This window comes from Carcharodon carcharias, chromosome 1, assembly GCF_017639515.1.
Source record: "Carcharodon carcharias isolate sCarCar2 chromosome 1, sCarCar2.pri, whole genome shotgun sequence".
In the NCBI taxonomy this organism is placed as follows: domain Eukaryota; kingdom Metazoa; phylum Chordata; class Chondrichthyes; order Lamniformes; family Lamnidae; genus Carcharodon; species Carcharodon carcharias.
The window spans coordinates 150,171,612-150,197,637 of record NC_054467.1 but is presented as its reverse complement, the minus strand read 5'-3'; the positions used below and the strand labels follow the sequence as shown (position 1 = coordinate 150,197,637).

General features: G+C 43.2%; 2 protein-coding genes across 11 annotated transcripts in view; both read right to left on the bottom strand.

The window, feature by feature from the left end:
* Positions 1-1,623, bottom strand: part of dcun1d4 (DCN1, defective in cullin neddylation 1, domain containing 4 (S. cerevisiae)) — a 116,308-nt gene extending 114,685 nt beyond the window's left edge. For 4 of the 9 annotated variants that reach the window (XM_041184271.1, XM_041184282.1, XM_041184325.1 and 1 more), the window contains exon 1: positions 1,467-1,622. In XM_041184271.1, the coding sequence (XP_041040205.1) occupies positions 1,467-1,587 (121 nt within the window). In that variant the 5' untranslated portion in view covers positions 1,588-1,622. Of the gene's footprint in view, positions 1-1,369 lie in introns of all 9 variants that reach the window. The other 5 variants (XM_041184288.1, XM_041184344.1, XM_041184306.1 and 2 more) reach the window with 4 other exon arrangements.
* An 8,868-nt stretch (positions 1,624-10,491) lies between these two features.
* Positions 10,492-26,026, bottom strand: part of LOC121276168 (PGAP2-interacting protein-like) — a 135,274-nt gene continuing 119,739 nt past the window's right edge. The window contains exons 15-16 of one of the 2 annotated variants that reach the window (XM_041184247.1): positions 21,406-21,561; positions 10,492-10,975 (exon numbers count right to left, since the gene is read on the bottom strand). In XM_041184247.1, the coding sequence (XP_041040181.1) occupies positions 10,852-10,975; positions 21,406-21,561 (280 nt within the window). In that variant the 3' untranslated portion in view covers positions 10,492-10,851. The remainder of the gene's footprint in view (positions 10,976-21,405; positions 21,562-26,026) is intronic. The other variant, XM_041184256.1, reaches the window with a different exon arrangement.

Sequence of the window (26,026 nt, the reverse complement as noted above, 5' to 3'; positions counted from 1 at the left end):
ACAATAAAACTAATCTATTTCAGGATTTGTAATTTATTTAAAAAGCAACCTCAATTTACCTCCCCAATTTAACAGGTCAAACTTCACCCTCCAAAATCTGGATTGAAACTGAACGTTTGCAAATGACTATACTAGTCTAGCGTGAAGATCAGTAAACTTCCACAACTGGAATCAGGTCAGAAGTTCATTCATCTTCATCCAGAAAATTTTGAGGCACTGAAGAGAAATCAAGAATGACAATCATGCTCTAACCAAAACTTATATTACTACTGTAGTGGCAAATGTCATGACTCCAATTTAGCAAAAAGTATAGACAGAAAAGGTTGTGCTGTATTCTTACAGTAAGACAAACATACAACCTAGCTTCAACAATCAGCGAATACAAAACTTTGCTCCCAGTGGTGGAAGCTGGTTGAGCCATCCAAATCAAATTCAAGTTAACAAGGTTGTACACCACCAATAAGAACCATTTCAATCAAAATGGGTCCAACAGAATTGATGTTGCTCTTAACACCACCTGACAAATTTCTACAATTAAACAGAACTGGAACACTTGTTGCCAGATGTTAACCACAGTAGAAATCAACTGACCTGAACGCAGAATTATCACCATATCTTGCATAGCCACGCCAGTGGGTGAATATGCCAATGGCGGACAGAGTAATTAAAATAAGTCCCGTTCAAAAAAAAAGTCTTTAAAGTACAACCAATATGCAAAGAAAAATATAGATTGATTTTAATGACTGACACTGAGGCTGACCAAAGATGAGGAAAGCCTGGACAGAGGGCAGTACATTGAGAGCCAGTCTGCCAATCAGAGTTGGGAAGAAGGAGCTATGCTCCTGACTGAGAAGCTTCCAAAACACTTCCCCAGGTTACAACGCGCAAAGCAGTCTGGGGATTGCAGTTCCCTTGTGATGGCAGCAGCCGCGTCATCGCAGAACGTGTCGTCACAGAACTACAATTCCCAGAACACATCACGAACGTTGCGCCTGCGCGCTGACGTATACCTCCCTCTTGCCCCTCCCTGACATCCTTAAACAAATACAATTCCAGTCAGCTTCTCAGCGGAATTAACAAGGTTTTCCGCACTGGGGGAGGGGAGAAGAATACTCATCGCCCTGCTTCAGCAGCGCCACCACCTCAGCTAAATGTATCACTGCGCAGTTAATCACTACTGTTCCTCACCCTCAACCGAGAGCCCACCAAGAAGAAAAATACCCCAATCTGTCCAGGGTTTTTTCTAAACGAGACACTGGTGAGAAACTGCGTCACCCCTTTTCTGCGAGACACGAAAAATCTCCATTAAATAGAAACGGGGGAAAGAGAATAACCAGCAGTAAATGTAAACAAAAACAAATGAGCTTACGTGCCCGTTCATTAAAGCTGACATTGGGAAGGCAAAGCTGTGTGTATGTGTGCACTATCCGGACAGCAGTAGCCGAATCCGCAGCCTCCATACTTACTGACTGCATCCGCGTGCATTTTCAATGCGGGGATGGTTAAGAACGCGCTGGACAACCGCTCCGCTCGTGCCGGTGAAGCTAGCCAGTAACAACGGAAGTCCCCCCTTCGTCCCGCAGCCATTGGCCATCCAGCTCGTCCGCTCAACGTATTATTCAGGGCGCCGTCCGATTGGGTGCTGGAATATCAATTAGAGGGCAGCTTCAGATCACAGCATCGCTCACCCGGCTCGCTCCTCCTTCACTACAGGAAAGGTGGCGCAGTCTTTCAATTCAGGTTATTTATTGCCGATCGTTGCGATCTATGCTTTTAAAGCAAATAGAAACACACACTCCTTATTTGAGCGATATCGACGAAGTCGTGTTTTTTTTTTACTCCTGGGCTAAGTTTTATTTTTCTCTCATGAAGCCGCCGCCTCGTCGTTGTAATAAATAATGGGAATGGGCTCCTATCCTAGCAACAGAAAGGTCATGGACCAATTAGAATGTAGGTCAGGGGCCTATTGCACTGGTTATCGTGGTGGGGGGGGGGGGTAGTAGTAGGTGAATCAATTTATCTCGATTGTGCTGTTAAGGTCATGGCTATGGTTACACTTTCAATAAATCTGGATTTAGATTTACTCTAGCTCAGCAATGATTTGTTCACTTCCATTCGTGTGAGCATTATTCACTCTGGTTCAAAAAATTAGGTATTTTGATTCTTGGCACTCTTTAAAAATGTACGAGTTCAATTTGTTCAAAACGATTTTATAAAATAGCTCTTGAGTACCACTCCGCCCCGTTTAACGCCCCTACACCCAATATGTTAAGAAGATTAGAGGGGAGATGAAAATGTTTTTCCACACAGAGGGTGGTATGGGTCTGGTACTCACTGCATGAAAGGGTAGTGGAGGCAGAAATCTTCAGCTCATTTAAAAGGTGTCCAAATGCTGGAGAGTGGGATTAAGCTGAGTTGACTTGTTTTTTGGCTGGCGCAGACATGATGGACCTAGTGACCTCTTTCTATGATTCATATATGTAACCATATATGCATGCCGCAATTAGGAATTAATGTCCACTATAGGGAAGGAAAGACGAAGACACCTTTTAAATATAAAGGTAATTGATTTTAGGGAAAAAAACTGCAAAATGGTGGTAGTTATGCTTCATACAGTACATGTGGAGTGATAAAGTATGTAAATTATTTTGTCTAATGAGCTGTACATCAGTCTAAACTGAAATTATTAGTTTCAATTTAGAATTGTAATACAGGCAGTTTCTTTGTACCCTCCTGTAGAAAGCAACCCTCATTTTTTTTAGGATGATTGCTACATATTTATTCAACATTGAAGAAGTTTTCACTTGAATCTTATACCCCAAACTGCAAGTATTTCACAAAACTCATGTTTATAGATATTATATTCTCTGTGTCCTCAGATGCATCTGATCTAGTCCTGGTGACTTCCACTTGAATTATAGCCAGCCTTTCTAATATTCCTCTTTATCAACTTTTAGCCCATTCAGTGTCTCTTTCACTGTGACTTTGGCAGCATTTTCCTTGGTAAAGACAGATGTAAGTAGCCTTTTTACATTCTTTCATGAACCAAGTCAGCATTTGTTGCATGTCCCCAATTGTCCTTGAGAAGGCGGCAGTGAGTCACTGCCTTGAACCATTGGTATACCCACATCGTTAATAGAGAGTTCCAGGATTTTGACAAGTTATGGCACAGAAAGAAGCCATTTGGCCCATTCAGTCCATGCTGGCTCAAGTTGTGGCATTCCCATGCATTAGCTGCTCTTGTCCTTCTAGCTGGTGGCGGTCACGGGTTTGGAAAGTCCTGTCAAAGGAGCCTTGGTGAGCTGCTGCAGTGCATCTTGTATATGGTACACACTGCTGCAACTGTGCGTCAATGGTGGAGGGAGTGAACATTTAAAGTAGTTGATGGGGTGCCAATCAAGTGGGCTGCTTTGTCTTGGACTATGTTGACCTGCTTGAGTGTTGTTGGAGCTGCATTTATCCAGGGAAGTGGAGTGTATTCCATCACACTTCTGACTTGTGCCTTTCAGGTGGTGGGCAGGCTTTGGGGAGTCAGGATCTGAGTTACCTGCTGCAGAATTCACAGACTCTGATCTGTTGTGGTCACAGATATATGGCTAGTCCAGTTAAGCTTCTGGTCAATGGTAACCCCAGGATGCTGGTTGTAGGGAATTCAGTGATGGTAATGCCATTGAATGTCAAGGGGAGATGGTTAAATTCTTGTTGGGGATTACCCTTGTGTAACTTGCCTCAGCGAGTTACTTGCCTTCCCTAATCTACCCACTTCTGCTTCTAATTGTAGATCAATCTTTTTGGTCTCTAATCAGCCCACATCTCTTGCTGCACTTTACTACCATTGTGCTTCTTGTCTGCATAGACTCCAATGCATCAATATCTTCCCTGTGCCTTGATGATCAGAACTGGACACAATACTCAAGGTCTAACCAGTGCACTCTACGGTTTGATCAGTATTCCTCCTAACTTGTATTCTGTTTTAGTTATGTAGTTCAACATTTGTTGGCTTTGTTGATTCCTACTCTGGATTCATCTGATTAGGGCTTTTCCAGTGCTATGGTGGAGCGGAAACCAGATGGAGAATTCAAATGTGGAGTTGAAGGAAGGACAGACAAGGATTTGACAAGCAACACATGGTCAAAGATTTTGGAGAGGAAAGGGAGGTTAAAGATCTTTTTTAGTAGGGCTAGTCCAATTATGAAGGGAAAATGGCAGCAAGAAACACTTAGAAAATTTATTTTGGAGCAAATTGTTTACATCCAATTCTACTTTGGTAGTACAGAACTTGAGTATTGCTGAGAAAAGACACGTGTTGCTGAAGCTTTTCGCCTTGCACTCATCAGTACAATTCACAAGAATAGCAAATGTAAAGGGAACAGCAGTTTATACTTCATGAGAAGAGTGTGCTGATTGGTTGTCAAGTGGACTCTGTTACAGGTGTCACCATGGAGAATGCACCAGTTAACTGATGACTGATAGTTAACTACCAAGCTTTGTTTAAATTCAAAGCAGGCAGGTTTGTCAAAGCATTGCTGAAATTCATGTATGACATTACTCATTTGTGTGATAGGCAGAATGTCTTTTTGGCTTGACGGCAGCATCCTGTTGGTGGCGAACACCACTCGTGATACTACTGTATCATAGCAACTTGAAGTGGCTAGCTTCACTTTTGCTCAAATTTTTGAGATCCTTACCCTTCCAGGGTTATCTGAGGTAGATTAGGCACTTGCGGTGCTGATGTGATGCTAGGTATGTAGGCTGTATGTCCTAAAGACAGGCGGATCAATCAAACAGCATGTCCCTTGAGCTGTTTGCAACAGGCAAGGCACCAACTGCCCCGTGCTTGCAAAAGTCAAAACAGTGTCCAATATAAGATTTTTTTTTGGAAAAATATACTTTATTCATTAAATATCTGGAAGAACATTCCAAACCATTTCAAAATCACCATCACAAAAGTACAATCGGATTCAATAGCGATGGCTATAACCAGTCGGGCCCATACCATGGGGTGCCTAACACCGTCCGGGTGAAGGTGAATGACAGCGAAGGAGGAGCACCCATGGATCAGGCCCTCTTCATTAAGCGGATCCTGTTGAAGGCGTGTGGATTTGAAGCGGAGGAGATCTACTCACTGCAAGACTTCCCTAGAGCTGGATGTTGCGACGTGACTTTCAAACATGTGGCAGCTTGCGTCAAGTTCCTGAAGGTGTTCGAGGAGAAGAGACACCAGCCGGAGATGAAGATCCTGATGGTGGAACCGCTCTTTGCTCTGCCGTTGCAACGGGACCATGTGGTGACTGTACATCTCTACAACCCCTACGTCCGTGTTGCCGACGTGTTCACCTTCCTCGCCAGGTACGTCGACAAGGTTGGGAGCTGCACCAAGGTTAGAGACGCCTTCGGGATTTGGACATGCAAACGCCAGGTAAAGGTCACGTTCAAGACCGATGGTAAGGGAGCCATCTTCCACCCTTCTTCCAGTTTTGCTATCGGGGGAAGCCGTGGCTACCTTGTCTACGCTGGGCAGCGCAAACTTTGTTGCTCATGCGGCAAGTCTGGTCATGTGGCAGCCAACTGCAGCACTGCCCTCTGCAAGAACTACAGACAAGAAGGGCACCAGACAAAGGACTGCAAACAGACTAAGGGCTGCATAAATTTTTCCACCAGGGACAGGTGGTATGGCACGGTCCAACTACTTGGAGCGTTCCGCGGCAGCGTGGCCAGACCCATCCTTCGCAACACTGGGGACAGGTAGAACCTCAGCATGTAGTGACGCTTGGTGTTTGTGTACCGAGGATCTATGCACAGCTTGATGCAGCCGCACATAAAGGTGGCCATCAGTATGAGGGCGATGTTGGGCACGTTTTTTTCCCCTTTATCGAGAGGCTTGTACATTGCGTCCCTGCGGACACGATCCATTTTCGACCTCCAGATAAAGCGAAAGATGGCTCGGGTGATCACCATCGCGCAGGAGTCTGGAATGGGCCAGACGTGCGCCACATACAGCAACAGCGAGAGTACCTCACACCTGATGATCAGGTTCTTACCCGCAATGGAGAGGGAGCGTCGCTCCCACATGCCCAGTTTTCTTTTCACCATAGATCTCGCTCCTTCCAGTTTCTAATGCATGCCCCGGTCCCTCCGAACCATATCCCCAGCACCTTCAGGCAGTCAGCCCTGATGGTGAAGGGGACAAAGGATTGGTCAGCCCAGTTCCCAAAGAACATGGCCTCGTTCTTCCTACGATTTACCTTGGCTCCCGAGGCCATTTTGGATTGGCCACACTGACAGCGGATCCAAGCAGAAGACAGTGACATCGTCCATGTACAGGGAGGCTTTGACCTGAGTGCTTCCACTGCCTGGGATCGTCGCTCCTCTTATGCCCGGATCCTTCCTGATGGACTCAGCAAAGGGTTCTATGCAACACACAAAAAGGACAGAGGAGAGAGGGCAGTCCTGCCTGACTCCAGATTTAATAGGAAAGCTATCTGATTCCCACCCATTGATTGAGACTGCGCTACTGATGTTAGTGTAGAGCAGTTGGATCCAATTGTGAATTCCCTCCCCAAACCCCATTTTGGAGAGCACATCCACCATGTAGGTGTGCGATATTCTGTCAAAGGCCTTCTCCTGATCCAGGCTGATGAGGCCTGTCCTGCACATAGGCAATCGTATCCCTGATTAGCGCGAGGCTGTCAGAGATCTTCCTGCCCGGCACAGTGCAGGTCTGGTCAGGGTGGATCACCAATTCCAGAGCAGACTTGACCCAATTGGCAATGACCTTGGACAGAATCTTATAGTCCACATTCAACAGTGAAATGGGTTGCCAGTTTCTAATTCCCTCCCTTTCCCCCTTGTGCTTGTACATGAGGGCGATGATGCCTTTCCTCATGGATTCTGACATGCTGCCGGCCAGAAGCATACTCTCGTACATTTCTAGCAGGTCTGGGCCCATTCAGTTCCACAGTGCTGAATACAACTCCGCTGGCAAGCTTCCGGGAGCCTTACTCTTCTCGAAGGACTCAAGGGCCTTAGTCAGTTTGTCAGGCGTTAGCAATTTGTCCAGGCTTTCCTGTGTACAAGGACCTCCTTGATAGAGGACAGGAAGAACTGGGAGGCCGTGCTGTTTGTGGGCTTCACGTCATACAATCCGGCATAAAAGGATTTGCTGATCCTCAAAATGTCGGATTGCGATGACTTTACTGAGCCGTCTTCTTCCTTCAGGCTCTGATCACAGAGCTCCCTCTGTGTACTGTTCGGAAGATGAAACGTGAGCACGTCTCATCCTGCTCCACGGAGCAGATGGAATGGAAGATGATCTTGGAGGCCTCTGAGGCAAAGAGCAAGGCTTGCTGGCTCTTCACCTCTTGGAGTTCCTCCTTGACATCGACCCCCATCGACTGCAGCCAGAGCAGATTCTGCATGTTTTCCTGGAGTCGGGACATTTCCCTCTGTTCCTTTCTAGCTTTCTGGGCATCTTTGAGGATGAAAAACCTCTTGATGTTTCCCTTGATCGCTTCCCACCAGTGTGTCAGGGACTCAAAGAGGGGTTTCACGGTTCTCCAACCTTTGTAATCCCTCTTGAGCTCCTCAATGTTCTCTGGGGTCAGCAGTTGCACGGTTAGCTTCCATGTCCCCCGGCCAACCCTCTGGTCTTCCTCTAAGTGACAGTCAGCCAGTAGGAGGCAGTGGTCAGAGAAGAACACTGGCTTGACGTCGGTGGATCTGACTGCGAACGCACAGGACACAAACAGGAAGTCTATACTGGAACGGATGGACCCGTCTGGCCGCGACCAGGTGTATCTATGCTGCGCTCTGTCTGCAGGGTTGCTGAATACGTCATGCAGCTTGGCATCCTTAACTGTTTCCATCAGGGATCTGGACGTAGCATCCAATCTGCTGTTGGCCCTGCCGGATTGTCCAGCCGCATCGATGATGCGGTTGAAGTCACTCCCAGAATGATCAGCCTGGAGGTCGCCAGCAGCAGTGGGAGCTGCTGAAAAACTGCCAGCCGCTTGCCCTTTTGCCGGGCGTACACATTAATTTAACCGGAGTGGAGCATTCTTGTACGTTACATCTGCTACGAGGAGGCGCCCGCCCACCACCTCCTTAACCTTGGAGACGGTGAAGTTGCCTCCCCGCAGCAGAATACCCAAGCCGGAGGAACAAGAGTCATTTCTTCCCGACCAGATCGATGGCCCATGGGACCACCATCGTGACCATTGCCTGTAGGAGCTGAGGTGTGAAATCGCACACTCCTGCAGAAACAACAGGTCAGTTTTGACTTTGGCAAGGTAGTCCAAGGTCGCAACACATCGCGTAGTAGATTTAATGCTACACAAATTTATGGATACGATCTTTACACCCATTTTAAAGCATTTAGTCTCTTACCAAACCTGTTGTCTCTGAGAGTCCCAGACCTTTGGTCTGCTCCTGCATACCCATAGCGTTCACAAATTGCCTCACTCTGGATGGGCTGAGGAAACTGTCCTGAACCTCTCCATTGGCAATGTTCTGCTCAGGTGGCATTTTGGAAAAAGAAGGTAGATTGTGCATTTTGAAAGTGTACATACTTCAATGAAATGTCATGTTGGTGTCATAAATTTCAAATAATTTCATTAAAGGACACAAAAGATTTTAGAAATTTCAGTACACAAGGCTATTCAGCGTAATACATTTAGCCTGATGTTTGGACCTACTAAGACTACCAACATTAATCTAATTCCCTGCTTTTTCCCATTCACTTTTAGTTTTATTTATTTAATTGTCTCTTAAATGTCACAATTGACTTTGTTTCAGTAGCCACTTACATGAATGGGTCCCATATTTTAATATCACATTCTTTTAAATAATAAACACCTGCTCTCTCATTTGATTCTGGTACTGACTTTACACCCCTTACTACGAATTCACTGGTTAGTGGAACTAATTTTTCACTATTTACCTTCAACATTTTCTGCTCTAGTGAATGCATCCCCACTTAATTTCTTTTCTAAAAATGTAACTGTGCCATCCCTTCTCTGGCATCATCACTAGTGAAACTCCATTGCGCCTTTTTTGTGGTTTCAGTATTCTTTCCAAAATTAGGTTTGCAAAACTGCACCCTCTAACTTCAAGTTTAGCTAAGCAATCGCTTCTATTCTTAGTGTACAATATTTCTTTAAATAAAACTCTCAATCCCATTGGCCCCCTTTTCTACCTACAATCATACTTTTAAAGGTCAGTATGTCTACTGTTTAGATCTCCGTTTTTCTATCTCATTAAAATGAATATTAAATTTCCGTTCAGTTATTTTCTCAAATTTACTACTTTTAGTTATAACAGAATTCCATACCTATTAAAAAGAACTAGTTTATGATTGTTAGAATAACATGCAGAAGAAATCTTTCCCCACGATCTGTTTTGCTGTTGTGAATGAAACAATTATTTCATTTATATTAATGGATCTTATATTTTAACAGCCCTTTAATATTTAAAATAAAAACCTCATCTCATTTTATTTGGCTACTATCTCAGCCATTCCACACCTACTACCAATTCACTGATCAATGGCACTATCCTTTTTCACCTGAAATTTCCAAAAGCTTTTCTACAAATATAACACCCAATCCTTGGTAGCCTACACAAAGTGCAAGATAGGTGCTATGTCGTAGAGCGGGTTTTCAATGTGATCTCCAATGAAGTAAAGAAGCCATAAGTAATACATCATAAATAAAGCTCTCGGTAAATCTGTCAGAGTTGAAGTACGGCTGTTGTTTTGGGGTATTTGGGAGATGGGTTATCTGTCTTTTTAAAGATATTATAACATTTACTTCTGTATTTCTGGATCATCTTGCATGACATCCAAAAGGTCAGACAGACTACCTGTTCTTAATCTAACTTTTAAACTAGTCATTGAATCTAGAATAGCATTGTCAGATGCTTGGAAACAGATGGTCTGTCATCTAGGAAATGGTGAATTATGTAAGGAGACAAAGAGGTTACTTGAAGTTCTGTTATCCCCAATTTTTATCATTATTTTCTTTTTAGTGAGCCTCTTGATCTTCTTCAGTTGCAGGAGTCAAGCATGCTCAATGAACAATAAGTATCACTGAAGGAAGTTGGGGTAAATGATGATTCCTCTGCAGCCAACTCCAAATCCTGTTTTTACCCAATGTATTAATGTATTCACTTCCACCCAGAGTGTAAGGGTGGCAAAAACAAGAGCAGGTACTCTTGATATAATTGATGATTACAGTGTTATATTTAAGGATTAGTTTCAACTGTCAATATAGTTCAAAATTAACTAAGATGCATTTCTGCATTCACTTTGCATTATAGCATTTGTTTTAGATGAATGTCAGATTAATATGAATTTTGATTTTTGTGAGGTGAATAGACTTCCAAATAAAGAAACTGTGTAAATTAATACCAAAAAGTTGGTTGAGTATCTCATTAGGATCAAGTTTTATAGTTATAAGAATAAATAAAATTGAATTTGGAACACAATAGTTTTTAATTGCTGGGATTTTAAGAAAGTCAGAGTCACTGAGGTCAACAGCACTGAAAAAGGCCCTTCGGCCTATTTTCCAACACCTTCGTGTCAAAAAAAAAACAAGTGAAGACTCAATAATATAGATTGTGAGATTCTCCAAGTTTTTTTAAGTTTTGCACAATTTTGTTATAGATGGGGCCAAGTCTATGATAAAACGGAATAACCTTTTCTGTTACGTGCTTTTTATGTTCTTACCACCATACAATACCATCTTTAATCATCAACAATAATACAACTATCCTTATATTCAGAAATACTCCATATTTGTTTCAAACAGAATGGATATGTAATACATCAGCATGTTACTATTTATGCAATCGCATCTACATTAGAAGCTTTTCTTTTTTATTATGTTGAAGGAAGTACTTTGGCGTATTCATGTGAAAGTGGTGAATGTGTTCACTGTTGTGTCCAATCATAAACGATCCAAATCTAGGAAGAAAAATACTAATAATAGTATTAATTTAATAGTGTCTCAGAAAACAAAAGAAGCAATGCAGAAGAGGACATCTCAAATTCTTTCACAGTACATTTGAAGTGTAGCCATTGTTCCGACATGGAAAGGGACATGCACACCAGAAAGTGTATCAAACAGCTGTGAGATAAATGACAAGATAATCTGTTTTTATTTTATGTTTTTGTTTATGATTGCTACTTTTGATGCCTTGTATATCTGAACTCTCAGATCCCTCTGCTTCTCAACCCCATCTAGACACTTCCTTACCAAGGATTTAGTGGCCTCCATTAGCTCATTTCTAAATGTACCAACGCACACTTTACATCGAGGTTCATTAGCTTGTTTGTCATTTACATACTCTTTCTGCAAATTTATTAATGTCTTCCTGTATTTTGTCACAGTCCTCCTGTATTAACTACAGTCAACAGTTTGGTGTCCTCTGCAAATCTTAAAATTTGTTCCAATTCCCGCATTTAAATCATTTATGTAAATTGTGAATAACAATGGGCCCAGCACCAATTCATCATTTCCACCTTTTTCCAGTCTCAGGTGAGTTTCAGGCTCCAGACAAGGCAGGCAGCAAGCAGCTTCATGCAAAGCAAGGAAGCTTCAGGCTCCAGGCAAGGTAGGTAGCAAAGCAGCCTCAAGCTCCACAGGCTCCAGGCTCAACAAAACAACATGCTTCCACAAACCCCAATTCAAATTTTCTCTGCTGTCCAGCATCTAGGTACATACATGGTCACAACCAATTAAATACATGTGTGCAGTCTCAATGGATACATGTGCACAGAAGTCATATAGTCATAGTTATTACAGCACAGCAGGATGCCAATTGGCCCACTGAGTCTATGCCGGCTGTCTTTACGACAATCCAATCTGTCACTTTTTAGCTCCGAAGAAGGCTCGAAACGTTAACTCTGTTTCTCTCTCCACAGATGTTGTCAGACCTGTTGAATTTTTCCAGCATTTTCTGTTTTTGTTTCCAATCTGTTCCATTCTAGCCCAGCAACTTTCCCTTAAGGACCCATCTAATTTCCTTTCAAAATAATTGATTGTCTTCACTTCCATCACCCTCATAGCAGTAAGTTCTAGGTCATTACCACTTGCTGTGTAAAGAAAAGTTCTTCCTTGCATATCTCCCCCCACCCCCAACAGCCATTATCTCTCATCTAAAACTTTAAATCTGTGTCCCATAGTCCTTGTACCATTAGCTAATGGGAACAGCATTTTTTTTTGTTTACCATATCCCAACCTGTCATAATCTTGTACACCTCAAAGATCTCTCCTCAACTTCCTTTGCTCCAAGCAAAACAATCCCAGCTTTTCTAGCCCAACCATGGAATCATTCTGGTAAATCACATCTGCATCTCAAGAACCCTCATATCCTCCCCCTACTGTATTCGGCCTGAGTTCTTACTTGAAGAATTCATTTAACATGCCTCATACTCTTTTTTTACTTCATATTCTCTATCGCCCACATCATCCAAGGGGTCATGGCATTCGTTCCCCTACCATCCCCCTTCTTGGAATGTACCCAGTCTGTACCTGAAATATCTCTTCCTTAAAATTGCCCATTGTTCAACTACAGTTTTCCTTGTCAAACTTTGGTTTCATTTTAGCCTGGCTTGATCCCTTTCATCCCATTGAAGTTAGCCCTCTTCCAATTCAGAAGTTATACTTTAGGTTGTTTCTTTCTCTTCTCCATTACTAATCTGTATCTTCTGATATAACCAAGTACTCTTCTACAGACACTTGGTCCACTTCAGCCACCTCATCACCCAGTGTCAGATCTAGCAATGCCTCCTTTGTTGTTGGACTGAGAACATACTGGTCAAAGAAGTTCTTCTGAACACTTCTGAAATTCCTCCCGCTCCCTATCCTTTATCATTACCCCAACTGATATTTGGGCAAAGGCCCCCAAATATCATCACTCTATAATCACCACTATAGTTTTTCCAAATCCCAATGATTTCTCGGCAGATTTGCTCCTCCATTTCTTACTATTTGGAGGCCTATAGAATATTCCCAATAGTGTTAACGTACCCCTTTTACTTCTCAATTCTAACCAAATGCATTCTCTCCTTGCCCCCTCAAGGGCATCCTCTCTTTCCAACACAACAATGTCTTCTCTAATCAGTACTGCCATCTGATCTCCCTTTTTTTTTCCTTCCCTATCTTAAATGAACACTTTGTATCCACGCATGTTAAATGCCCAGTCCTCACCATTCTTAAGTAATAAGAACAAAGTGGAACAACTCAGCACGTCTAGCAGCATCTGTGGAGAAAGAGACACAATTAACGTTTTGAGTCTAATGTGACTTCGGAACTGAAGAGAGGTAGGAATGTGATGGGTTTTATGATGTTGAAAAGGAGGGATGAAGGAACAGGTGCAGCAAAAGAGAGAGTCAGGGATAGTTAGAGGGTGGAGGAGATTGGATGACAACAATTGTCATGGAACATCTTGAATTCTCCCACCCCCACACCCACCCAAATGCCAGACTGTATCTTGTTCTCATGTTTTTGCTTTCAGACAGCACTGATCTTTATTCTGTTAGTAACACCTACTCTGGACCAATGCTTTGTTTCTTTAATAGTATCATTACCACTCCCTTTGTCTTGTGAAGTAGATGTGTCAGAAAGAGTGCAGAGATGTCTAAACAACTTGTCTACCTGCGCCTTCAGGCACAACCTGCTCTGCCTATGGCAGAGTCTGCAGACCATGTAGTAGACTTATCGGCCATCTCGCAATCCATTGAAGCCAGATGGAAGCCAGATGGACTGCCCAAGAAGAAGGTTCTAAACCTGTCTTTGCATTCCTCATCACCCCTCTTGGTCTGCTTCTAGCTATTATTGTATTACTTCCTTCTCTAATACGATCCAACACTTGTACTCCTATATGTACCTTATTCCTTCTTTTCCACTTCTATATACTGGTGCCCACTCCCTGCCAATTTAGTTTATATCCTTCCTCACCACATTAGTGAACCTCCCCATGAAGACATTGGTCCCAGTCTTGTTGAGGTGAAACCTCTTCATTTTGAATAAGTGCCTGCTGTCCCAGAACTGGTCCCAATACCCCAAGAATCTGAAGCCCTTCCTGCACAAACCTCAAGCCATGCATTGATCCTACATCTTTCCAATTCTACTCAAGTACCTAGCACTGAAAGTAATCCAGAGATTACTACCTCCCAGGTCCTACTTTTTAACTTCCTCCCTATCTCCTAAAATCCTGGCCATAGGCTTGCCTCTTTGTCATTGGTACTAATGTGGACCACAACTTCTGGTTCACTCCCCTTCTCCCTGCAGAGCATTCTGCACTCTCTCCATGATGTACGTTACCCTGGCACCGGAGTGGCAACACAACACGCAGACTCATGATGACTGTTACAGAAACACCTGGTGGCGTAGTGGTATTGTCAATGGACCGGCAATCCTGAGACCCAGGGTAAAGCTCTGGAGACCCAGATTCAAATCCCACCACAGCAGATGGTAGAATTTGAATTCAATGAAAATTAAAAGTCTAATGATGACAATGAAACCATTGTCGAATTTAGGGAAGGAAATCTGCCATTCTGACTCCAAATCATACCTTACAGATCATGCCCTAGACACCACCATCACCATCCCTGGGTATGTCTGCAGTAATACAATTGACTCTTAAATGCCCTCTGAAATGGCCTAGCAAGCCACTCGGTTATATCAAAAACACTAAAAAGGAATGATGGATGAAAATAGGATGGATCACCTAGCATCGACCTAGGCACTGGAAACGACAACGGCAAACCCGGGCCTGTCGACCCTGCAAAGTCTTCCTTACAGACAAGTCAAGCAACAGCCTGATATAGTCATACTCACAAATTATACCTTACAGATCATAGAGTCATAAAGTTATTTAGCACAGAAACAGGCCCTTAAGTCCATCGTGTCTGTGCTGCAAGTCAAGCACCTATCTATTCTAATCCCATTTTCCAGCACTTGGAAAAGCAACCGTAACCCTGTATGCTATGGCATTTCAAGTGCTCATCTAAATACTACTTAAACGTTGTGAGGGTTCCTGCCTCTACCACCACCTCAGGCAGTGTATTCCAAGTTTCAACCACCCTCTGGGTGAAAATGTTTTCCTCTAATCCTCCAGCCCCTTACCTTAAATTTATGCCCCCTGGTTATTGACACCTCTGCTAAGGGGAAAAATTTCTTCCTATCTACCCTATCTACGCCTTTCATAATTTTGTATACCTCTTATCAGGTCCCCTCTCAGCCTTCTCTGTTCTAAGGAAAACAACCCTAGCCTATCCAGTGTGTCTTCATAGCTGAAACGCTTCAGCCCATGTGAACATCCTGGTGAATCTACTCTGCACCCTCTCCAGTGTAATCACATCCTTCCTATAGTGTGGCGACCAGAACAGCATACAGTACTCCAGCTGTGGCCTAACTAGCCTTTTATACAGCTCCAACATAACCTCCCTACTCTCATATTCTATGTCTCAGTTAATAACGGCAAGTATCCTATATGCCGCCTTAACCAATTTACCTACCTGTGCTGCTGCCTTCAGGGATCTGTGGACATGTACAACAAGGTCCCTCCGATCCTCTATATTTCCTAGGGTCCCACTGTTAATTGTGTATTCTCTTGCTGTGTTAGTCCTCCCAAAATGTATCACCTCACACTTCTCAGGATTAAATTCCATTTGCCACTGCTCTGCTAATCTTACCAACCCATCTCTCTCATCCTGTAATCTAAGGCTTTCCTCCTCACTATTTACGACACCACCAATTTTCATGTCATCTGCGAACATCCTGATCATACCTCCTATATTCACATCTAAATCATTCATCTACAGTACAAACAGCAAGGGTCCCAGCACCTATCCCTGCAGTACACCACTCATCACAGGCTTCCAAATGCAAAAATTAAGTTCAACCATCACCTTCTGCCTCCTGCCACCAAGCTAATTTTGGATCCAGGTTGCCCTGGATCCTATGAGCTCTTACCTCCTTGACCATTCTCCCATGTGGGACCTTGTCAAAAGCCTTACTGAAGTCCATGTAGACTACATCAACTGCACTACCCTCTCTACACAACTAGTCACCTCCTCGAAAAATTCAATCATGTCCCAGACGCCACCACTGCCATCCCTGGGTATGTCCTGTCCCACTAGCAGGACAGACCTAGCAGAGATGGTGGTACAGTGGTAAACAGTCAGGAGGGAGTTGCCCTGAGAGTCCTCAACACTGACTGTGAACCCCATGAAGTCTCATGGCATTAGGTCAAACATGGGCAAGGAAACCTCCTGCTGAGTAACCCCCCCTCCCCCCCCCAGCTGATGAATCAGTATTCATCCATATTGAACATCACTTGGAGGAAGCACTGAGGGCAGCAAGGGCACAGAATGTACTCCGGGTGGGGAACTTCAATGTCTATCACCAGGAGTGGCTCGGTAAGCACCACCACAAACCGAGCTCGCCAAGTCCTAACTCGCCAAGCTGCTCGACTGGGTCTGCGGCATGTGCTGAGGGAACAAACGAGGGAAAAACAAACTTGACCTGATTCTCACCAACCTGCCTGCTGCAGATGCATCTGTCCATGACAGTCTGAATGAAGACTACACTGTCCTTGTGGAGACCAAGTCCACGTTTACATTGCGGAACCCCTCCATCATGTTGTGTGACACTACCACCGTGCTAAATGAGAGAGATTTTGAACAGATCTAGCAACTCGAGACTGGGCATCCATGAGGTGCTGTGAGCCATCAGCAACAGAATTGTACTCAACTACATCTGTAACCTCATGGTCTGGCATATTCCCCACTCTACCATTACCATCAAACCAGCGGATCAACCCTAGTTCAGTGAAGTGAAGGAGGGCATGCCAGAAGCATCACCAGGCTTACCTAAAAATGAGATGTCAGGCTACAACATAGGACTACTTGCATGCCAAACAGCATAAGCAGCAAATGATAGTCAGAGCTTAGCAATTCCACAACCAGCACAATAAGCTCTGGAATCCTGCCACATCCAGTCATGAATGGTGGTATACAAATAACTCACTGGAGGAGGAAGTTCCGCAAATGTCCCCATCCTCAATAATAGAAGAGCCTAGCAAATCAGTGCAAAAGACAAGGCTGAAGCATTTGCAACAATCTTCAGCCAGAAGTGCAGAGTGGATGATCCATCTTGGCATCCTCCGGAAGACCCGGAAGTCACCGATGCCAGTCTTCAGCCAATTCGGTTCACTCCATGTGATATTAAGAAACAGCTGAAGGGACTGGATACTGCAAAGGCTATGGGTCCTGACAGTATTCCAGCAATAGTACTGAAAATGTGCTCCAGAACTTGCTGTGCCCCTAGCCAAGCTGTTTCAGTACAGCTACAATGCTGGCATCTACCCACCAATGTGGAAAATTGCCCTGTACACAAAAAACAGGATAAATCCAACCCGGCCAATTATCATCCCATCAGTCTATTCTCGATCATTAGTAAAGTAATGGAAGGGGTCATCAACAATGCTACCAAGTGGCACTTAACAATAACCTGCTCACTGATGCCCAGCTTGGATTCCGCCAGGATCACTCTGCTTCTGACCTCACGACAGCCTTGGTTCAAACATGGACAAAAGAGTTGAACTCCAGAGGTGAAGTGAGAATGACTGATCTTGACATCAATGCAGCATTTGACCGATGTGGAGTCAGTAAGAATTGGATGGGGGGGAGGGGGAAGTGGAAACTCTCCACTGGTTGCAGTCATACATAGCACAAAGTAAGATGGTTGTGGTTATTGGAGGTCAATCATTTCAGTTCCAGGACATCACTGCAGGAGTTGCTAGGGGTAGTGTTCTAGGCCCAGCCATCTTTAGTTGCTTCATCAATGAACTTCCTTCCATCATAACGTCAGAAATGGGAATGTTCGCTGATGATTGCACAATGTTCAGCACCATTCACAACTCCTCAGATGCTGAAGCAGTCCATGTCTGAATGTAGCAAGATCTGGACAATATCCAAGCTTGGGCTGACAAGTGGCAAGTAACATTCGCACCACACAAATGCCAGGCAATGACTATCTCCCAACAAGAGAGAATCTGACCATTGCCCATTGACATTTAATGGCATTGCCATCGCTGAATCCCCATATCAACATCCTAGGGGTTACCATTAACCAGAAACTGAACTGGACTGGCCAAATAAATACTGTGGCTACAAGAGCAAGTCAGACACTAGGAATCCTGTGGCGAGTAACTCACCTCCTGACTCCCCAAAGCCTGCCTACCCTCTACAAGGTTCAAGTCAGGAGTGTGATGGAATAGTCTCCACTTGCCTGAATCAGTGCAACTTCAATAACACTCAAGAAGCTTGACACCATCCAGGACAAAGCAACTGGCTTGACTGGCTCCCCTTCCACAAACATTCACTCCCTCCACCATCATTGAACTGTGGCAACAGTGTGTACCATCTACAAGATGCAATGCAGGAGTTCAACCAAGACTTCTGAGTCAGCACCGTCCAAACCCACGATCACCACCTAGAAGGATGAGGGTAGCAGATGCATGGGAACTACCTGGAAGTTCCCCTCCAAGCCATTCTCCATGTTAACTTGGAAATATATCACCATTCCTTCATTGTCACTGGGTCAAAATCCTGGAACTCCCTCCCTAACAGCACTGTGGGTGTACCTACACCATGGGGACTGCAGTGGTTCAAGAAGGCAGCTCACCACCACCTTCTCGAGGACAATTAGGGATAGATAATAAATGCTGGCCTAGCCAGCTTCACCCATATCCCGTGAATGAAAATATAATCAAATCTCCAACAATCAGTGCATTTCTAACCTTTGCTGTTTTGCCCCCTCTGCAATCCTATGTCCATTGGTGCTATGGTCTGGACTGCACCCTTTGAGGTGTTGTCACTCTCAGGGGTCTCGGGCTGATTATCGGTATTAGAGCGGCACACACCCCGAGGACTGAATATCCTGCCTCTTCCGGATGGTCACCCATCTACTATCCTGAACTCTTACTGCCTAACATATAAACCAGGAAACTCTCAGCTTCCCTGATGCTTGCAGTGACTTCAACTGCCCCTCAAGCTCAGACACTGAGCTTAAATAACTGGCAACACTCGGAATGGAATGGTTACAGCACAGAGGGAAGCCATTTGACCTGTTGTCTATGCTGGCTCTCTATAACAGCAAATCAGAGTCCCGCTCTATTGCCTTTCTCTCATTGCCCTTCATGTTTTTCCTCCAGATAGTTATCCGATTCCCTTTGGAAAGCCACAATTGAATCTGCCTCCTCAGCACTTGTAGCCAGTTGCATTCCAGATCCTAGCCACTTGCTGCGTAATAAAAAGATTCTTTTTATGTTGTCTTTTGGTTCTTTTGCTATTCACCTTAAATCTTTGTCCTCTGGTGGAAGTGTCATGAACCAATGTGAACAGTTGCTCCCCATCTATTCTGTCCAGACCCCTCATGATTTTGAACACTTCTATTAAATCTCCTCTCAACCTTTTCTAAGAACAATAACCTCAGATTCTCTATCTATATTACTAAAGTCCCTCATCCCTGGAACTATCTTGTAAATCATTTCTGCACACCCTTTCTCATTCTTTCACATCCTTTCTAAAGTGTGGGGCCTAGAATTGGACACAATACTCCAATTGAGGCTGAACCAGTGTTTCATAAGGATTGACCTTAAATTCTTTGCTTTTGTTTCCTGCCCAGGATCCTGTATGCCTTATTAACCATTTTCTTGCCCTGCCACCTTCAACTATTTATCTTCCAGAATCCTGCCTCATTCACCAATTCCACAAACCAGAATCCTCTGTCTTCTAAGACATAATGCATAACTGATAATGGATAGGGTTTTAAAAAAAGTTTATGTAACGCCTTTCCAGAGGCAGTAATCTTGTTATTGTAAAGAGCTCTGACCTGTTAGAGATTGAATAAGCCACTCATGGTGTTTCTAAACTAAGTCAATCTCTATTTGTTAATTTTGGGGGGATAAAGATAGCAGCTCAAATTTTTTTATACCACACCTCTGATTTTTAATTTTGTCTCATGATTTATGAGATGGTGGAGTTGGCATGTTTGCACAGTACACGGCCAACCTGTGCTATTTTATCAGACACATGAGGACCTCATTGAAATTTTAAAGTTAGATGGTGTAAATTTAGGCCTAACTACACTTTAACCACCAGCAGCCAAGGTGGCAGCAGGTGCTGGTATTACCAGAGAATCCCAGGAGTGAGAAACAGCACACCCAGAACAGCTTCGATATTTTTATTTTTCAAAGATGTACTCCAAGGGATGGAGGGTTGGTTATGAGGAGCAGGAATTTTTCCCTGGGTTCCACAAATAATCCTTAAGCCCCTCCTGTCCCAAGTTGATGGATCCCTAACTGCCCACCAGTTTGGTACAATTGATGTCAGCTTTTCTAGGGAGTCATATCATGGTTACTTAAATGAGTCCTGAGAATTAAAATGGACCAGGCTTCACATTAGCAATTCAGGTTAATGCTTGAACCATCAGCCTGTGCTCACTGCTTGACCCAAGTTAATTTAGGAAATTGATGAGTTAAAGAGCTTTAATGAGTTTTCAACCATTACATTTATGATCCTGCTCACATGAATCTTGTAGTTGTTAAGGCTGAAAATTAAATCTCAAGTTGCTCTGGCAGACCATGAGGGATACAAAATAAATGTGTATATTTCTGTGATCGATAAATAAGTTGATGCTGAAAAGGTTTAATAATTTAGTCAGATCTATAATAAGCTAGTGAGAAATAATAACTGAGCAAGGGAAATTATGCAAAACGAATCTAATCCTAAAACATTCCATTGCAGAAAGCCAAGTGCCTTATTTAATAAAAAAAATTTCCTATTGATTCAGTGACTGGCTGTGAAAATGAATCGGAGCAAGTATTCGATATCAGGTGTTACTGCACAAAAAGAAATAATGGTGCAGCCATTAAGGCACCAATTTTTCTGCTGTGTTGGACAAGAACAGTACACCTGAAGTGTACTGCTCTTCCACAGACCCAAGAGCAGATATGCCAGCTCTGGTATCATCAAACATGTGATTGTTAAATAATATTAAGCCTCATTCATGATCTCATGACAGAGCTCTCAAATCTCATTACTTTTTTCTGCATGAAGCATCTGGCCTGGCACCTCTTTCTGCTCCCAGGAATGAATGAGAATAGGCAACCAAGGGAGTCTCTCCTCACCATGCCCTTCATTCCTCCCCATTCCACCTCTTACCCTGCTGGGGAATTAAAACAAATAAAACTAAGCCTAGGAAGGGAGGGCGACCGGCTGAATGAAGATCTGATTACATTCCACAATCAAGCATGCCATTTCCTTCTCTGCCAGCCTCTTCCAAAGTGCACCTCTCCCAATGTGCTAACCACAATGCAATATTCCCTGCTACTAACCTGGAGTTAAAGTGAATTTCTTCAGGCACATTTTTAGGATCGGTTTCAACTTCATCATTATCTTCGTAATGATTTTGATCATCAGGAATCCGAAACTTCGCCAACTGGACTTCTGTATCACTCAGACCACCGTGAGAAATGCGGGCATAGCCCAACCTAAAATAAAGGTAAATATTTGCTAGTGGGTTAATCAGTAATATTTGTGCATTATTAAGCCTCATTCATGATATCATGACAGAGCTCTCAAATCTCATTACTTTTTTCTGCATGAAGCATCTGGCCTGGCACCTCTTTCTGCTCCCAGGAATGACAGACAAGTTAAAATAATAAGTGTAGTAGAGACTTTTTCTTAAAAAAGGAAATTGATATGCAGCTTGTGCTTCTTTAGCTGTCTTCATCTGAATAGTAGAATGGGTGCTTTAATTAGCCTCAAGTTAGGGGAAAAAACCTCCCAGCTTTTAGCTAAGGCATAAACTTGGATAACAAAATGAATTGTGAGTCTTTCATCAACAGAACCCAATTAAATCACTTCCAGTATTATCCAGAATTGTTACAGGATTCCTTAGTTTTCCCACTTTCCTGTATCTGATCATAACAATATGTAAAGAAATAATTATATATTCATCTTGGCAGAATAGAATATACAATATTAACATTTTGAACATTAACTAATGGAATCCAGTCACTAACATGCATATCCTGGGATCCAAACTTTCAGTGCCAAGTTCTGGAAGGAAGATAATTTGAAGCAAATTCTTTTTGCGATTAAAAGTTTGAAAGTTTAAAGTTTTGTCTCATAACCTGCTACAGCTGACTGATGCCAAAAGGAAGATGGAGGTGGTATTCAAAGAGGCATTTTGATTACTTGCCACCCAAGCATCACTTTGAATTCTTGTTCATCTTCCAAGGCAAAGATGAGCATATTCCTATTTTGGAGTGTTTGGTATGTTTCTGGTGGCTACATAGGTGGGTCAATCTACACCCGTAAGGTTCTTCTGAAAATAGAACAAGATAGTGCAGATGATTGAGTTTTGGACGAGTTGCTGGCTCAGGATTTTCTCTCCTTACATTTTTCTTTTTGCCTCTGATATGCACTTGCTTTCAAAGGATGTTTTTTTTTTAAATTTTGTTGCACCAGGTGCAGCAATCCAGGGCGAGCTTCTCCCAGGAGTTGAAGCCAATATCAAAACTCCAAGGTGAAGCTTTCACAGTGTTCTTGTAGTGTTTCCTTTGACTTCCATGATAGCGTATCCCAGACTCGAACTCTCCATAGAAGATTCGCTTTGGCAAGTGAGTGTCAGGTGTTCTGGCCACATGACCAGCCGAAATCATTTGTCTATCTCAATGTGGTGTGGATGCATGGCATGCTAGCTTGAGAGTGTCATGTATTTTGTCCTGATATTCAGAAGCTTCCAAAGGCAGCTCAAGTAAAAGTGGCTGAGCTTCTTTGCATGATGCTGGTATACAGTCCAAGTCCCACATGTGTAGAGCATAGTAGGCAGGACTATTGCTATATAGACTTTCAGTTTTGTAGGCAGACTTAGTAGTCTTCATTTCCAGACTGATGTTCGAAGGCTACACTTGCTTTGACAGCTCGAGAGAGACAGCGTGCTGCTGAGATAAGTGAACTTAATCCACTGCTGGCAGGTTCAGGTCATGGATTAAAACTTTAGGCTCAAGATTGGGCTTTCCTGGAGCAGGCTGGTAAGCTATCACCAGAAAGAAAGCTAACAACTAATCCACCATCCACCAAAACGTCACTTTTAAGTTATCTATCTCTTAGATGTCAGGACATGCAACAGGATCCAGTCAACCCATATTTATGAGAAGCCAGCTAGCCACCCTTTCAACCAACCTTTAAAAGTCACTTAGATAAAAGCAAAAAACTGCGGATGCTGGAAATCCAAAACAAAAATACTTGGAAAAACTCAGCAGGTCTGGCAGCATCTGTGGAGAGGAGTACAGTTAATGTTTCAAGTCCAAATGACCCTTCAACAGAACTCAGTAGAAATAGAAAAGAGGTGAAATATAAGTTGGTTTGGGGGCGGGGGGGTGAAGAAGAGCTGGATAGAGGGCCAGTGATAGGTGGAGATAACCAAAAGGTGTCACCAGACAAAAGGACAAAGAGGTGTTGAAGGTGGTGATATTATCTAAAGGAATGTGCTAATTAAGGATAGAAAGCAGGACGAGCAAGGTACAGATAGCCCTAGTGGGGATGGGGTGGGGGGGGAAGGGATCGAAATAGGCTAAAAGGTAGAGATAAAACAATGGGTGGAAATACACTTAAAAATAATGGAAGTAGGTGGGAAAAGAAAAATCTATATAAATTATTGGAAAAAACAAAGAGGGGAAAATCGGAAGGGGGGTGGGATGGAGGAGAGAGTTTATGATCTAAAATTGTTGAACTCAGTATTCAGTCTGGAAGGCTGTCACAGTGGTCACAGAACACCTTCGGTCTGTCCGCAAGCATTACCCAGACCTCCCTGTCGCTTGCCATTTCAACACTCCACCCTGCTCTCATGCCCACATGTCCGTCCTTGGCCTGCTGCATTGTTCCAGTGCAGCTCAATGCAAACTGGGGGAACAGCACCTCATCTTCTGACTAGGCACTTTACAGCCTTCCGGACTGAATACTGAGTTCAACAATTTTAGATCATAAACTCTCTCCTCCATCCCCACCCCCTTTCCGATTTTCCCCTCCTTTTTGTTTTTTCCAATAATTTATATAGATTTTTCTTTTCACACCTACTTCCATTATTTTTAAGTGCATTTCCATCTATTGTTTTATCTCTTTAGCCTATTTCGATCCCTTCCCCCCACCCCATCCCCACTAGGGCTATCTGTACCTTGCTCGTCCTGCTTTCTATCCTTAATTAGCACATTCCTTTAGATAATATCACCACCTTCAGCACCTCTTTGTCCTTTTGTCTGTGACATCTTTTGGTTATCTCCACCTATCATTGGCCCTCTATCCAGCTCTTCTTCACCCCCCCACCCCCAAACCAACTTATATTTCACCTCTTTTCTATTTTTACTGAGTTCTGTTGAAGGGGCATTTGGACTTGAAACGTTAACTGGGCTCCTCTCCACAGATGCTGCCAGACCTGCTGAGTTTTTCCAGGTACTTGTTTTACAGCAGCCAGAATAAGGGGAAAGAGTTCCAGTTGTCCAAATTATGGGAGCAAGGCAGTGGAATCACTAAGGGAGCCAACAAGAGAGAAACTCAGCAGAAGCAGGAGTAGAATATGGTGAACAGAATTCAGTGCAACAAGAACTGTTCATGTCTGCATGCAGTTGCCGGTGCAGGCCAGTGTGTGTCATTGTGAGAAACCCAAGTCTCAAGCTTTTGTTAGTCCTTAGCCATGTCGGTATAGTTAAAGCACAATGGGAGTTTCTGTAATTCATGATGGTCCAGCAGAACTAAAGTTGCAAAAAAAATTTTAAAATGCAGGTGTAAGAAAACTATTGATGATCAAGCATCAGAAAGGGAAAAAATAGGCTAACATTTTGGGTGCAAGACCTTTCAAGGTTGTTAACCTGTCTTTGCTGGTGATGGAGGATCTGCAGCAGCTTCCTTTTGCATTTTCTGTTTTTATTACGGCTTCCAGTGGCATTTCCAGGATGACATCCTACATTTCAAAATTACTGAGTTCAAGAAATAATTGGAGACATTCCATACACACAGACTGGGGAGAAAGGGATGTGTACTGTAAGGTAGAAAAGACTAGGATGACAGAGGAAGACATATTATTGACCATCTGCTGGGAGAGAAGAAAGATTCTGTTAGAAGAAATGCAGCAAGTTCCTGGATATCTTTTTTCCAATTGGTATATTACCCTGGATATCAGAAAAGGGCAAGGAGGGAAGGAAATCACAAGAAACACCACCGCAGAGAAGCAAGGCAGCAAAGGTTTACAAAAGTAAATAACTATAGGGGATTCATCATTAGATTCTGAAACTTCAATTGGCTTCTTCTCTGTTGTGTGATTCTATGTTATGAAGGCAAGTGATGAAGTTGATATAAAACAGGATGTCATCTGCAGAGAGGAATATTTCATGTTCTACACCCCATGAATGTGGTGATTAGTTCATAACGGTGCTACAGATAGGGAAACATAAAAGGGGGATAAGTAATATCCTTGCTTGGCTATTTGTTGAAAAGGGAGTGCAGAGATCATGGCCACTTAAGCATACAAAGAAAAAAGGTTGTCATAGAAAATATGACCATCATCTTATGAAAGTGTCCCTAAATACTATTTGCTCAAGCAAGGCAACAGGAAGATGCACCCTTTCCGGATGAAGATTTTTTTCTGCATCCAACAACACAGTGAGCATGTGCCAGCATTTAATTCATAGTGGCTCTTCTGCTTCCATCCACCGCACTACTCACTAATGCTGCAAATTAAAAAGAAAATAATTGAAACTGACTTGCTGCTGAAGTCTCTCTGTCTACCTCCATCAGCCACTTGCACCATTGTAATTTCATTGCAAGTATGGTGGGGGGAAAGAAAACTATTTCTGTTGTACTTCTGCCAAAGTTAGGTCGCAAAGAAGGAGTCTCTGAGTAACTTATGGACCCATTAGGAATAAATGTGAACAATGTGCTGATTTTACAGTTTGT